Below are 16,308 nucleotides of genomic sequence, written 5' to 3'. Positions count from 1 at the left end.
TGTGTGTGTGTGTGTGTGTGTGTGTGTGTGTGTGTGTGTGTGTGTGTGTGTGTGTGTGTGTGTGAGTGTGTGTGTGTGTGTGTGTGTGTGTGTGTGTGTGTGTGTGTGTGTGTGTGTGTGTGTGTGTGTGTGAGTGTGTGTGTGTGTGTGTGTGTGTGTGTGTGTGTGTGAGTGTGTGTGTGTGTGTGTGTGTGTGTGTGTGTGTGTGTGTGTGTGTGTGTGTGTGTGTGTGTGTGTGTGTGTGTGTGTGTGTGTGTGTGTGTGTGTGTGTGTGTGTGTGTGTGTGTGTGTGTGTGTGTGTGTGTGTGTGTGTGTGTGTGTGTGTGTGTGAGTGTGTGTGTGTGTGTGTGTGTGTGTGTGTGAGTGTGTGTGTGTGTGTGTGTGTGTGTGTGAGTGTGTGTGTGTGTGTGTGTGTGTGTGAGTGTGTGTGTGTGTGTGTGTGTGTGTTGTGTGTTGTGTGTGTGTGTGTTGTGTGTGTGTGTGTGTGTGTGAGTGTGTGTGTGTGTGTGTGTGTGTGTGTGTGTGTGTGTGTGTGTGTGTGTGAGTGTGTGTGTGTGTGTGTGTGAGTGTATTTGTGTGTGTGTGTGTGTGAGTGTGTGTGTGAGTGTGTGTGTGTGAGTGTGTGTGTGTGAGTGTGTGTGTGTGTGTGTGTGTGTGTGTGTGTGGTCACCCACCCACTTCCTGGTCAGACCCACGGGTGCCTATCTTCCTTGACTAGATGACTAACACAAATATAGATCAATATGTACAATATACACATTATATACAACACATACACACGACATACCTTGCCTTCTAGTTCAAAGTTCACACCAACAGCATTATTCTCCTCGTCAAACAAGACCTGCAAAGATTATAGATACATATGTGTATATATCTATATATATATATATATATATATATATATATATATATATATATATATATATATATATATATATATATATATATGGGGTTAAAAGATAAAGAATCTAACACAAAGTGGGAGTTGTCACAGTTGCTCTTTGCTGATGACACTGTGCTTTTGGGAGATTCTGAAGACAAGTTGCAGACGTTGGTGGATGAATTTGGTAGGGTGTGCAAAAGAAGAAAATTAAAGGTGAATACAGGAAAGAGTAAGGTGGTGAGGATAACAAAATTAGATAATGAAGATTGGATATCAGATTGGAGGGAGAGAGTATGGAGGAGGTGAATGTATTCAGATATTTGGGAGTGGACGTGTCAGCGGATGGGTCTATGAAAGATGAGGTGAATCATAGAATTAAAGAGGGTAAAAAGGTGAGTGGTGCACTTAGGAGTCTGAGGGGACAAAGAACTTTGTCCATGGAAGCAAAGAGGGGAATGTATGAGAGTATAGTTATACCATCACTATTATATGGGTGTGAAGCATGGTTGGTGAATGTTGTAACAAGGAGAAGGCTGGAGGTAGTGGTGGAGACTGGAGGCAGTGGAAGAGGAAGCTGGAGGCAGTGGAGGAGGCTGGAGGCAGTGGAGGAGGCTGGAGGCAATGGAGGAGGCTGGAGGCAGTGGAGGAGGCTGGAGGCAGTGGAGATGTCATGTCTGAGGGCAATGTACGAGGTGAATATAATGCATAGAATCCATAGCTTACAGATTAGAAGGAGATGCTGGGGGTTACTAAAAGTATTATCCAGAGGGCTGAGGAGGGGTTATTGAGGTGATGTTGAGGAGGGGTTGTTGAGGTGGTTAAGACGTTTAGAAAAATGTACCTATGAAGGGTACGTATAAAGTATACCTTGGTTACATGGGCATTAAGAACGACGTGAAGGTTGGGAGAGTTGAGTGCCGCAGGTTTGAGAAAGGCATCAGCTGTTGACCATCTCCTTCCATTCTTGGCTGTAACGTCTATTATAGAGAAACCTGCAACGCAGTAATAGTAATAATAATAATAATAATAATAATAATAATAATAATAGAGAGCTAATTATTGTTATATGCCTGTAAACTGCCACCAGCGTATATATCTTTGTATATACTGGTATATTCACTGGATGGTTAGTTAATGGGGTTTGAAGTCTATCTACTACATGAGGGTCATTAAGGCTGGTTGGTTGGTTAATGGGGTTTAAAGTCTATCTACTACATGAGGGTCATTAAGACTGGTTGGTTGGTTAATGGGGTTTAAAGTCTATCTACTACACGAGGGTAATTAAGACTAGTTGGTTGGTTAATGGGGTTTAAAGTCTATCTACTACACGAGGGTCATTAAGACTGGTTGGTTGGTTAATGGGGTTTAAAGTCTATCTACTACACGAGGGTCATTAAGACTGGTTGGTTGGTTAATGGGGTTTAAAGTCTATCTACTACACGAGGGTCATTAAGACTGGTTGGTTGGTTAATGGGGTTTAAAGTCTATCTACTACACGAGGGTCATTAAGGCTGGTTGGTTGGTTAATGGGGTTTAAAGTCTATCTACTACACGAGGGTCATTAAGACTGGTTGGTTGGTTAATGGGGTTTAAAGTCTATCTACTACACGAGGGTCATTAAGGCTGGTTGGTTGGTTAATGCGGTTTAAAGCCTATCGAGTACACGAGGGTCATTAAGACTGGTTGGTTGGTTAATGGGGTTTAAAGTCTATCTACTACACGAGGGTCATTAAGACTGGTTGGTTGGTTAATGGGGTTTAAAGTCTATCTACTACACCAGGGTCATTAAGGCTGCAGGTCACCTGTACACCACCAGTCAAGAATACTTTAATACCTAAAATACTGATTAATGTAAACTACCAGTGTATATACACTGAGATATACACCTCTCAGTGTATATACACTGAGATATACACCTCTCAGTGTATATACACTGAGATATACACCTCTCAGTGTATATACACTGAGATATACACCTCTCAGTGTATATACACTGAGATATACACATCTCAGTGTATATACACTGAGATATACACCTCTCAGTGTATATACACTGAGATATACACCTCTCAGTGTATATACACTGAGATATACACCTCTCAGTGCATATACACTGAGATATACACCTCTCAGTGTATATACACTGAGATATACACCTCTCAGTGTATATACACTGAGATATACACCTCTCAGTGTATATACACTGAGATAGACACCTCTCAGTGTATATACACTGAGATATACACCTCTCAGTGCATATACACTAAGATATACACCTCTCAGTGTATATACACTGAGATATACACATCTCAGAGAGACATATAAACAACCGAACAATCTCAAACACTTACCAATCTGTTCTGGTCCATTGGGGTCAGACTCAGCATAACCCAGCTCCCGTCCAGCCTTCAGGAAGGTTTCAGCTATTGACGAATTCCATCTCTTGTTCTCTATGGTCTGTGGCCCACCATACCCATGGTACCCCTCTGAAGAAATAAAAATAGCCTTGGACTATTTATCTAGAAAGCAATTATTTATATTAGAGAAGCACTGCAAACGCCAGAAATATATATACACTTGTACACTCACCTGCTTCCTGGCTTACTCCTCCTCTGTAGTCTTCAGACTTCTTGAAGAATGGGAGCAGATCATCGTAGCCCCAACCTGGGTTACCCATCTCTTCCCACTGGTCGAAATCTCTCCTGTTGCCACGAATATAGATCATTGAGTTGATGGATGACGATCCACCGGCTCCGAAGCCTCGAGGGTATGGTACCGACTGTCAAGAAATTTTATAAGCATCTGTATGTCTGTTGTAACTTGGTGTTGCTCCTGATGAAGGATGTATTCAGGAAGCGAAAGGCCTCGAACTGTGTTTGTATCTTATGTGGTTTAGTGTCATTGTTTGGGAATCTGTTTTGCACACACACACACACAAACACACACTCACACACACAGCAAGAAGGGGACACAGCAAGAAGGGGACACAGCAAGAAGGGGACACAGCAAGAAGGGGACACATCAAGAAGGGGACACAGCAAGAAGGGGTCACAGCAAGAAGGGGACACAGCAAGAAGGGGACACAGCAAGAAGGGGACACAACAAGAAGGGGACACAGCAAGAAGGGGACACAACAGGAAGGGGACACAGCAAGAAGGGGACACAGCAAGAAGGGGACACAGCAAGAAGGGGACACAGCAAGAAGGGGACACAGCAACAAGGGGACACAGCAACAAGGGGACACAACAAGAAGGGGACACAGCAACAAGGGGACACAACAAGTGGCCACAACAACAAGGGGACACAACAACAAGGGGACACAGCAACAAGGGGACACAGCAACAAGGGGACACAGCAACAAGGGGACACAGCAACAAGGGGACACAACAACAAGGGCCCACAACAACAAGGGGACACAACAACAAGGGGACACAGCAACAAGGGGACACAGCAACAAGGGGACACAGCAACAATGGGACACAACTGGAAGTTGAAGACTCAGATGAGTCACAGGGATGTTAGGAAGTATTTCTTCAGCCACAGAGTTGTCAGGAAGTGGAACAATCTGGAAAGTGATGTAGTGGAGGCAGGATCCATACATAGCTTTAAGAAGAGGTATGATCAAGCTCATGGAGCAGGGAGAGAGTGGACGTAGTAGCCACCAGTAAAGAGGCGGAGCCAGGATCTTTGACTCGAACCCTGCAACGTAACAGTAAGTAGGTACCTGGGTGTTAGGTGACTGGTGTGGGTAGCATCCAGGGTACAAAATTAACCTAAGCTGTGGGAAATGCTCTACATAACCAGGAACTTTCTATATAGTATGTCATAGGTGTGAGCTATGGTCTGTATAAGTTGTACCATGTAGGTATAAATATTATTATTATTACTGCCCAAGGTTTTCCAGATCACCAAGAGCCATCATCAGTCAAAAAGATGGAAATATAAGAGGAATTTTTCTATGAAACTGAACGAAATAGCTGACACAAGGATTTTTAAATAATGTCCTGTATGATAATGGCTTCGAAAGCCTTCGAAAATAACCGGAAGAGCCTTTTATAGTGTCAAAATATATCGGAAAAGAAACAGTGGGTAAATATTACTTGTTCTCACATTATCCTTGTAAGCTTTGAGTGCATGTTGCTGTGGCTGTGAGCGGTAGTTCCAGTCTGCGTCACTCTGGAACAAGAGGAAGTTGAGTGCTGGTACTCTGCTCTCTGCTGGCTGCTTGCTTCCAGCTTCCAGCAGAAGGACCTTCCAGTTGGTCTCCTCCGCCAACCTGGAAGCCACGACGCTTCCAGCTGTACCACCGCCAACTGTCAAGTGAATTAGAGTGCAGTGAAGCTTCTGCATAGAGCTTTATGTTTCACTCTGTGTAGAGCTTTATCAAGTCATGTTTCACGCTGTGTAGAGCTTTATCAAGTCATGTTTCACTCTGTGTAGAGCTTTATCAAGTCATGTTTCACTCTGTGTAGAGCTTTATCAAGTCATGTTTCACTCTGTGTAGAGCTTTATAAAGTCATGTTTCACTCTGTGTAGAGCTTTATAAAGTCATGTTTCACTCTGTGTAGAGCTTTATCAAGTTATGTTTCACTCTGTGTAGAGCTTTATCAAGTCATGTTTCACTCTGTGTAGAGCTTTATCAAGTCATGTTTCACTCTGTGTAGAGCTTCATCAAGTTATGTTTCACTCTGTGTAGAGCTTTATCAAGTCATGTTTCACTCTGTGTAGAGCTTTATCAAGTCATGTTTCACTCTGTGTAGAGCTTTATCAAGTCATGTTTCACTCTGTGTAGAGCTTTATAAAGTCATGTTTCACTCTGTGTAGAGCTTTATAAAGTCATGTTTCACTCTGTGTAGAGCTTTATCAAGTCATGTTTCACTCTGTGTAGAGCTTTATCAAGTCATGTTTCACTCTGTGTAGAGCTTTATCAAGTCATGTTTCACTCTGTGTAGAGCTTTATCAAGTCATGTTTCACTCTGTGTAGAGCTTCATCAAATCATGTTTCACTCTGTGTAGAGCTTTATCAAGTTATGTTTCACTCTGTGTAGAGCTTCATCAAGTCATGTTTCACTCTGTGTAGAGCTTTATCATGTTTCACTCTGTGTAGAGCTTTATCAAGTCATGTTTCACTCTGTATAGAGCTTTATCAAGTCATGTTTCACTCTGTGTAGAGCTTTATCAAGTCATGTTTCACTCTGTGTTGAGCTTTATCAAGTCATGTTTCACTCTGGTAGAGCTTTATCAAGTCATGTTTCACTCTGTGTAGAGCTTTATCAAGTCATGTTTCACTCTGTGTAGAGCTTTATCAAGTCATGTTTCACTCTGTGTAGAGCTTTATCAAGTCATGTTTCACTCTGTGTAGAGCGTTATCAAGTTATGTTTCACTCTGTGTAGAGCTTTATCAAGTTATGTTTCACTCTGTGTAGAGCTTTATCAAGTCATGTTTCACTCTGTGTAGAGCTCCATCAAGTCATGTTTCACTCTGTGTAGAGCTTCATCAAGTCATGTTTCACTGTGTAGAGCTTTATCAAGTTATGTTTCACTCTGTGTAGAGCTTTATCAAGTCATGTTTCACTCTGTGTAGAGCTTCATCAAGTCATGTTTCACTCTGTGTAGAGCTTCATCAAGTCATGTTTCACTCTGTGTAGAGCTTCATCAAGTCATGTTTCACTCTGTGTAGAGCTTCATCAAGTCATGTTTCACTCTGTGTAGAGCTTCATCAAGTCATGTTTCACTCTGTGTAGAGCTTTATCATGTTTCACTCTGTGTAGAGCTTTATCAAGTCATGTTTCACTCTGTGTAGAGCTCCATCAAGTCATGTTTCACTCTGTGTAGAGCTTCATCAAGTCATGTTTCACTCTGTGTAGAGCTTCATCAAGTCATGTTTCACTCTGTGTAGACCTTTATCAAGTCATGTTTCACTCTGTGTAGAGCTTCATCAAGTCATGTTTCACTCTGTGTAGAGCTTTATCAAGTCATGTTTCACTCTGTGTAGAGCTTTATCAAGTCATGTTTCACTCTGTGTAGACCTTTATCAAGTCATGTTTCACTCTGTGTAGAGCTTCATCAAGTCATGTTTCACTCTGTGTAGAGCTTTATCAAGTCATGTTTCACTCTGTGTAGAGCTTCATCAAGTCATGTTTCACTCTGTGTAGAGCTTTATCAAGTCATGTTTCACTCTGTGTAGAGCTTCATCAAGTCATGTTTCACTCTGTGTAGAGCTTTATCAAGTCATGTTTCACTCTGTGTAGAGCTTTATCAAGTCATGTTTCACTCTGTGTAGAGCTTCATCAAGTCATGTTTCACTCTGTGTAGAGCTTTATCAAGTCATGTTTCACTCTGTGTAGAGCTTTATCAAGTCATGTTTCACTCTGTGTAGAGCTTCATCAAGTCATGTTTCACTCTGTGTAGAGCTTTATCAAGTCATGTTTCACTCTGTGTAGAGCTTCATCAAGTCATGTTTCACTCTGTGTAGAGCTTTATCAAGTCATGTTTCACTCTGTGTAGAGCTTTATCAAGTCATGTTTCACTCTGTGTAGACCTTTATCAAGTCATGTTTCACTCTGTGTAGAGCTTTATCAAGTCATGTTTCACTCTGTGTAGAGCCTTATCAAGTCATGTTTCACTCTGTGTAGAGCTTCATCAAGTCATGTTTCACTCTGTGTAGAGCTTTATCAAGTCATGTTTCACTCTGTGTAGAGCTTCATCAAGTCATGTTTCACTCTGTGTAGAGCTTTATCAAGTCATGTTTCACTCTGTGTAGAGCTTTATCAAGTCATGTTTCACTCTGTGTAGAGCTTCATCAAGTCATGTTTCACTCTGTGTAGAGCTTTATCAAGTCATGTTTCACTCTGTGTAGAGCTTTATCAAGTCATGTTTCACTCTGTGTAGAGCTTCATCAAGTCATGTTTCACTCTGTGTAGAGCTTTATCAAGTCATGTTTCACTCTGTGTAGAGCTTCATCAAGTCATGTTTCACTCTGTGTAGAGCTTTATCATGTTTCACTCTGTGTAGAGCTTTATCAAGTCATGTTTCACTCTGTGTAGAGCTTTATCAAGTCATGTTTCACTCTGTGTAGAGCTTTATAAAGTCATGTTTCACTCTGTGTTGAGCTTTATCAAGTCATGTTTCACTCTGGTAGAGCTTTATCAAGTCATGTTTCACTCTGTGTAGAGCTTTATCAAGTCATGTTTCACTCTGTGTAGAGCGTTATCAAGTTATGTTTCACTCTGTGTAGAGCGTTATCAAGTTATGTTTCACTCTGTGTAGAGCTTTATCAAGTCATGTTTCACTCTGTGTAGAGCTTCATCAAGTCATGTTTCACTCTGTGTAGAGCTTTATCAAGTCATGTTTCACTCTGTGTAGAGCTCCATCAAGTCATGTTTCACTCTGTGTAGAGCGTTATCAAGTTATGTTTCACTCTGTGTAGAGCTTTATCAAGTCATGTTTCACTCTGTGTAGAGCTCCATCAAGTCGTGTTTCACTCTGTGTAGAGCGTTATCAAGTTATGTTTCACTCTGTGTAGAGCTTTATCAAGTCATGTTTCACTCTGTGTAGAGCGTTATCAAGTTATGTTTCACTCTGTGTAGAGCTTTATCAAGTCATGTTTCACTCTGTGTAGAGCTTTATCAAGTCATGTTTCACTCTGTGTAGAGCTTTATCAAGTCATTTTTCACTCTGTGTAGAGCTTTATCAACTCATGTTTCACTCTGTGTAGAGCTTCATCAAGTCATGTTTCACTCTGTGTAGAGCTTTATCAAGTTATGTTTCACTCTGTGTAGAGCTTCATCAAGTCATGTTTCACTCTGTGTAGAGCTTTATCAAGTCATGTTTCACTCTGTGTAGAGCTTTATCAAGTCATGTTTCACTCTGTGTAGAGCTTTATCAAGTTATGTTTCACTCTGTGTAGAGCTTTATCAAGTTATGTTTCACTCTGTGTAGAGCTTTATCAAGTCATGTTTCACTCTGTGTAGAGCTTTATCAAGTCATGTTTCACTCTGTGTAGAGCTTTATCAAGTCATGTTTCACTCTGTGTAGAGCTTTATCTACTTATAAAAGCGAAGAGCTTTTTTTAAAAACCTGTCTGTCGTAATGGGTCGTTCCAGTTCCTGGATGAAGAGCTTTCGTACCAGCATCAAAGCTCACCTATGATGAAGTCGTACTCTGGAGCCAGGTCGTGGAGGCGGTCATAGTGGTCGTCTCCTACCTCCCTCAGGAGAGCTGTGACCAGTAGTCGTAGCAAGGTGGTAGGAATGACACCTAAAGCCCTGGTGGGTCGTCCCATCTTTAATGCTTGACGTGGTCGTCTTGGGTCGTTCTCTGGGCCGATGTCTGCAATAAGACAATATTTAGATTTATTAATCTGAGGTACTGACCACCTACTATCATGACTGAGGTACTGACCACCTACTATCATGACTGAGGTACAGACCACCTACTATCATGACTGAGGGACTGACCACCTACTATCATGACTGAGGTACTGACCACCTACTATCATGACTGAGGTACTGACCACCTACTATCATGACTGAGGTACTGACCACCTACTATCATGACTGAGGTACTGACCACCTACTATCATGACTGAGGTACTGACCACCTACTATCATGACTGAGGGACTGACCACCTACTATCATGACTGAGGTACTGACCACCTACTATCATGACTGAGGTACTGACCACCTACTATCATGACTGAGGTACTGACCATCTACTATCATGACTGAGGTACTGACCACCTACTATCATGACTGAGGTACTGACCACCTACTATCATGACTGAGGTACTGACCACCTACTATCATGACTGAGGTACTGACCAGCTACTATCATGACTGAGGTACTGACCACCTACTATCATGACTGAGGTACTGACCATCTACTATCATGACTGAGGTACTGACCACCTACTATCATGACTGAGGTACTGACCACCTACTATCATGACTGAGGTACTGACCACCTACTATCATGACTGAGGTACTGACCACCTACTATCATGACTGAGGTGCTGACCACCTACTATCATGACTGAGGTACTGACCACCTACTATCATGACTGAGGTACTGACCACCTACTATCATGACTGAGGGACTGACCACCTACTATCATGACTGAGGGACTGACCACCTACTATCATGACTGAGGTGCTGACCACCTACTATCATGACTGAGGTACTGACCACCTACTATCATGACTGAGGTACTGACCACCTACTATCATGACTGAGGTACTGACCACCTACTATCATGACTGAGGTACTGACCACCTACTATCATGACTGAGGTACTGATCACCTACTATCATGACTGAGGTACTGACCACCTACTATCATGACTGAGGTACTGACCACCTACTATCATGACTGAGGTACTGACCACCTACTATCATGACTGAGGTACTGACCACCTACTATCATGACTGAGGTACTGACCATCTACTATCATGACTGAGGTACTGACCACCTACTATCATGACTGAGGGACTGACCACCCACTATCATGACTGAGGTACTGACCACCTACTATCATGACTGAGGTACTGACCACCTACTATCATGACTGAGGTACTGACCACCTACTATCATGACTGAGGTACTGACCACCTACTATCATGACTGAGGTACTGACCACCTACTATCATGACTGAGGTACTGACCACCTACTATCATGACTGAGGTACTGACCACCTACTATCATGACTGAGGTACTGACCACCTACTATCATGACTGAGGTACTGACCACCTACTATCATGACTGAGGTACTGACCACCTACTATCATGACTGAGGTACTGACCACCTACTATCATGACTGAGGTACTGACCACCTACTATCATGACTGAGGTACTGACCATCTACTATCATGACTGAGGTACTGACCACCTACTATCATGACTGAGGTACTGACCACCTACTATCATGACTGAGGTACTGACCACCTACTATCATGACTGAGGTACTGACCACCTACTATCATGACTGAGGTACTGACCACCTACTATCATGACTGAGGTACTGACCACCTACTATCATGACTGAGGTACTGACCACCTACTATCATGACTGAGGTACTGACCATCTACTATCATGACTGAGGTACTGACCACCTACTATCATGACTGAGGTACTGACCACCTACTATCATGACTGAGGTACTGACCACCTACTATCATGACTGAGGTACTGACCACCTACTATCATGACTGAGGTACTGACCACCTACTATCATGACTGAGGTACTGACCACCTACTATCATGACTGAGGTACTGACCAGCTACTATCATGACTGAGGTACTGACCACCTACTATCATGACTGAGGTACTGACCACCTACTATCATGACTGAGGTACTGACCACCTACTATCATGACTGAGGTACTGACCACCTACTATCATGACTGAGGTACTGACCACCTACTATCATGACTGAGGTACTGACCATCTACTATCATGACTGAGGTACTGACCACCTACTATCATGACTGAGGTACTGACCACCTACTATCATGACTGAGGTACTGACCACCTACTATCATGACTGAGGTACTGACCACCTACTATCATGACTGAGGTACTGACCACCTACTATCATGACTGAGGTACTGACCACCTACTATCATGACTGAGGTACTGACCATCTACTATCATGACTGAGGTACTGACCACCTACTATCATGACTGAGGTACTGACCATCTACTATCATGACTGGGGTACTGACCACCTACTATCATGACTGAGGTACTGACCACCTACTATCATGACTGAGGGACTGACCACCTACTATTATGACTGAGGTACTGACCACCTACTATCATGACTGAGGGACTGACCACCTACTATCATGACTGAGGTACTGACCACCTACTATGATGACTGAGGTACTGACCACCTACTATCATGACTGAGGTACTGACCACCTACTATCATGACTGAGGTACTGACCACCTACTATCATGACTGAGGTACTGACCATCTACTATCATGACTGAGGTACTGACCACCTACTATCATGACTGAGGTACTGACCACCTACTATCATGACTGAGGTACTGACCACCTACTATCATGACTGAGGTACTGACCACCTACTGTCATCACTGAGGTACTGACCACCTACTATCATGACTGAGGTACTGACCACCTACTATCATGACTGAGGTACTGACCATCTACTATCATGACTGAGGTACTGACCACCTACTATCATGACTGAGGTACTGACCACCTACTATCATGACTGAGGTACTGACCACCTACTATCATGACTGAGGTACTGACCACCTACTGTCATCACTGAGGTACTGACCACCTACTATCATGACTGAGGTACTGACCACCTACTGTCATCACTGAGGTACTGACCACCTACTATCATGACTGAGGTACTGACCACCTACTATCATGACTGAGGGACTGACCACCTACTATCATGACTGAGGGACTGACCACCTACTATCATGACTGAGGTACTGACCGCCTACTATCATGACTGAGGTACTGACCACCTACTATCATGACTGAGGTACTGACCACCTACTATCATGACTGAGGTACTGACCACCTACTATCATGACTGAGGTACTGACCACCTACTATCATGACTGAGGGACTGACCACCTACTATCATGACTGAGGTACTGACCACCTACTATCATGACTGAGGTACTGACCACCTACTATCATGACTGAGGTACTGACCACCTACTATCATGACTGAGGGACTGACCACCTACTATCATGACTGAGGTACTGACCACCTACTATCATGACTGAGGTGCTGACCACCTACTATCATGACTGAGGTATTGACCACCTACTATCATGACTGAGGTACTGACCACCTACTATCATGACTGAGGTACTGACCACCTACTATCATGACTGAGGTACTGACCACCTACTATCATGACTGAGGTACTGACCACCTACTATCATGACTGAGGTACTGACCACCTACTATCATGACTGAGGTACTGACCACCTACTATCATGACTGAGGTACTGACCACCTACTATCATGACTGAGGTACCGACCACCTACTATTATGACTGAGGTACTGACCACCTACTATCATGACTGAGGGACTGACCACCTACTATCATGACTGAGGGACTGACCACATACTATCATGACTGAGGTACTGAGCACGTACTATCACGACTGAGGTACTCACCACCTACTATCATGACTGAGGTACTGACCACCTACTATCATGACTGAGGTACTGACCACCTACTATCATGACTGAGGTACTGACCACCTACTATCATGACTGAGGGACTGACCACCTACTATCTTGACTGAGGGAGTGACCACCTACTATCATGACTGAGGGACTGACCACCTACTATCATGACTGAGGTACTGACCACCTACTATCATGACTGAGGTACTGACCACCTACTATCATGACTGAGGGACTGACCACCTACTATCATGACTGAGGTACTGACCACCTACTATCATGACTGAGGGACTGACCACCTACTATCATGACTGAGGTACTGACCACCTACTATCATGACTGAGGTACTGACCACCTACTATCATGACTGAGGGACTGACCACCTACTATCATGACTGAGGTACTGACCACCTACTATCATGACTGAGGTACTGACCACCTACTATCATGACTGAGGTACTGACCACCTACTATCATGACTGAGGTACTGACCACCTACTATCATGACTGAGGTACTGACCACCTACTATCATGACTGAGGGACTGACCACCTACTATCATGACTGAGGTACTGACCACCTACTATCATGACTTAGGGACTGACCACCTACTATCATGACTGAGGTACTGACCACCTACTATCATAACTGAGGTACTGACCACCTATTATCATGACTGAGGTACTGACCACCTACTATCATGACTGAGGTACTGACCACCTACTATCATGACTGAGGTACTGACCACCTACTATCATGACTAAGGGACTGACCACCTACTATCATGACTGAGGGACTGACCACCTACTATCATGACTGAGGGAGTGACCACCTACTATCATGACTGAGGGAGTGACCACCTACTATCATGACTGAGGTACTGAACACCTTCTATCATGACTGAGGTACTGACCACCTACTATCATGACTGAGGTACTGACCACCTACTATCATGACTGAGGTACTGACCACCTACTATCATGACTGAGGTACTGACCACCTACTATCATGACTGAGGTACTGACCACCTACTATCATGACTGAGGTACTGACCACCTACTATCATGACTGAGGTACTGACCACCTACTATCATGACTGAGGTACTGACCACCTACTATCATGACTGAGGGACTGACCACCTACTATCATGACTGAGGTACTGACCACCTACTATCATGACTGAGGTACTGACCTACTATCATGACTGAGGTACTGACCACCTACTATCATGACTGAGGTACTGACCACCTACTATCATGACTGAGGGACTGACCACCTACTATCATGACTGAGGTACTGACCACCTACTATCATGACTGAGGTACTGACCACCTACTATCATGACTGAGGTACTGACCACCTACTATCATGACTGAGGTACTGACCACCTACTATCATGACTGAGGTACTGACCACCTACTATCATGACTGAGGTACTGACCACCTACTATCATGACTGAGGTACTGACCACCTACTATCATGACTGAGGTACTGACCACCTACTATCATGACTGAGGTACTGACCACCTACTATCATGACTGAGGGACTGACCACCTACTATCATGACTGAGGTACTGACCACCTACTATCATGACTGAGGTACTGACCACCTACTATCATGACTGAGGTACTGACCACCTACTATCATGACTGAGGTACTGACCACCTACTATCATGACTGAGGTACTGACCACCTACTATCATGACTGAGGTACTGACCACCTACTATCATGACTGAGGTACTGACCACCTACTATCATGACTGAGGTACTGACCACCTACTATCATGACTGAGGTACTGACCACCTACTATCATGACTGAGGGAGTGACCACGAGTAAAGTTGACACCTCAGATAGTGGATGTAATTCCCTTCTAGATGATGGTATCCCCAGCTACTGGATGGTATTCCCTTTTAGTGGACGATATCCCCAGCTACTGGATGGTATTCCCTTCTAGTGGATGGTATCCCCAGCTACTGGATGGTATTCCCATAGGTTGAGAGACCAGATGCTGTGTGTCGCTCTCAGAATGTACTTTGATCTAAGGATATCCGTCTTGAGGATGTCAGGTGAGACAAGTCTTTAACTGATAGCCATCCGCAGATAGTCACAATACTGACCTTGCATTATTACTATTGCTACTACTAGTACTATTAATACTATTAATAATACTATTGCTATTGCTACTGCTGCTACTGTTGTTACCACTGAGGCTTCTACTGTTACTACTACTATCACTACGACTACTGTTACTACTACTATCACTACGACTACTGTTACTACTACTATCACTACGACTACTGTTACTACTATCACTACGACTACTGTTACTACTATCACTACGACTACTGTTACTACTACTATCACTACGACTACTGTTACTACTACTATCACTACGACTACTGTTACTACTACTATCACTACGACTGTTACTACTACTGTTACTATTACTACGACTACTGTTACTGCTAGTATTACTACGACTACCGTTACTACTACTATTACTACGACTACTGTTACTGCTAGTATTACTACGACTACCGTTACTACTACTATTACTACGACTACTGTTACTACTACTACTTTTCTACTACTACTACTACTACTTTTCTACTACTACTACTACTACTACTACTTCTATGACTACTGTTAATACTATTACTACGACTACTGTTACTACTACTATTACTGCGACTACTGTTATTACTACTATTACTACGACTTCTGTTACTACTACTATTACTACGACTACTGTTACTACTACTATTACTACGACTACTGTTACTACTACTATTACTACGACTACTGTTACTACTACTATTACTACGACTACTGTTACTACTACTATTACTACGACTACTGTTACTACTACTATTACTACGACTACTGTTACTACTACTATTACTACGACTACTGTTACTACTACTATTACTACGACTACTGTTACTACTACTATTACTACGACTACTGTTACTACTACTATTACTACGTTACTACTACTATTACTACGACTACTGTTACTACTACTATTACTACGACTACTGTTACTACTACTATTACTACGACTACTGTTACTACTACTATTACTACGACTACTGTTACTACTACTATTACTACGACTACTGTTACTACTACTATTACTACGACTACTGTTACTACTACTATTACTACGACTACTGTTACTACTACTATTACTGCTACTACTGTTACTACTACTATTACTA

At 42.9% G+C, this 16,308-nt stretch overlaps 1 protein-coding gene across 1 annotated transcript in view; it reads right to left on the bottom strand.

Moving 5' to 3' along the window:
* The window catches only part of LOC128704737 (glucose dehydrogenase [FAD, quinone]), a 60,226-nt gene that overhangs the window by 23,409 nt on the left and 20,509 nt on the right, over positions 1-16,308 (bottom strand). The window contains exons 2-7 of the mRNA XM_070080762.1: positions 9,032-9,217; positions 4,997-5,199; positions 3,476-3,665; positions 3,238-3,372; positions 1,754-1,878; positions 788-844 (exon numbers count right to left, since the gene is read on the bottom strand). Of these exons, the coding sequence (XP_069936863.1) occupies positions 788-844; positions 1,754-1,878; positions 3,238-3,372; positions 3,476-3,665; positions 4,997-5,199; positions 9,032-9,170 (849 nt within the window). The 5' untranslated portion in view covers positions 9,171-9,217. The remainder of the gene's footprint in view (positions 1-787; positions 845-1,753; positions 1,879-3,237; positions 3,373-3,475; positions 3,666-4,996; positions 5,200-9,031; positions 9,218-16,308) is intronic.

This window comes from Cherax quadricarinatus, unplaced genomic scaffold (assembly GCF_038502225.1).
Source record: "Cherax quadricarinatus isolate ZL_2023a unplaced genomic scaffold, ASM3850222v1 Contig919, whole genome shotgun sequence".
Lineage (NCBI taxonomy): Eukaryota > Metazoa > Arthropoda > Malacostraca > Decapoda > Parastacidae > Cherax > Cherax quadricarinatus.
Note: the sequence above shows the minus strand (reverse complement) of the source record. Positions and strands in the feature narration are given on the sequence as shown.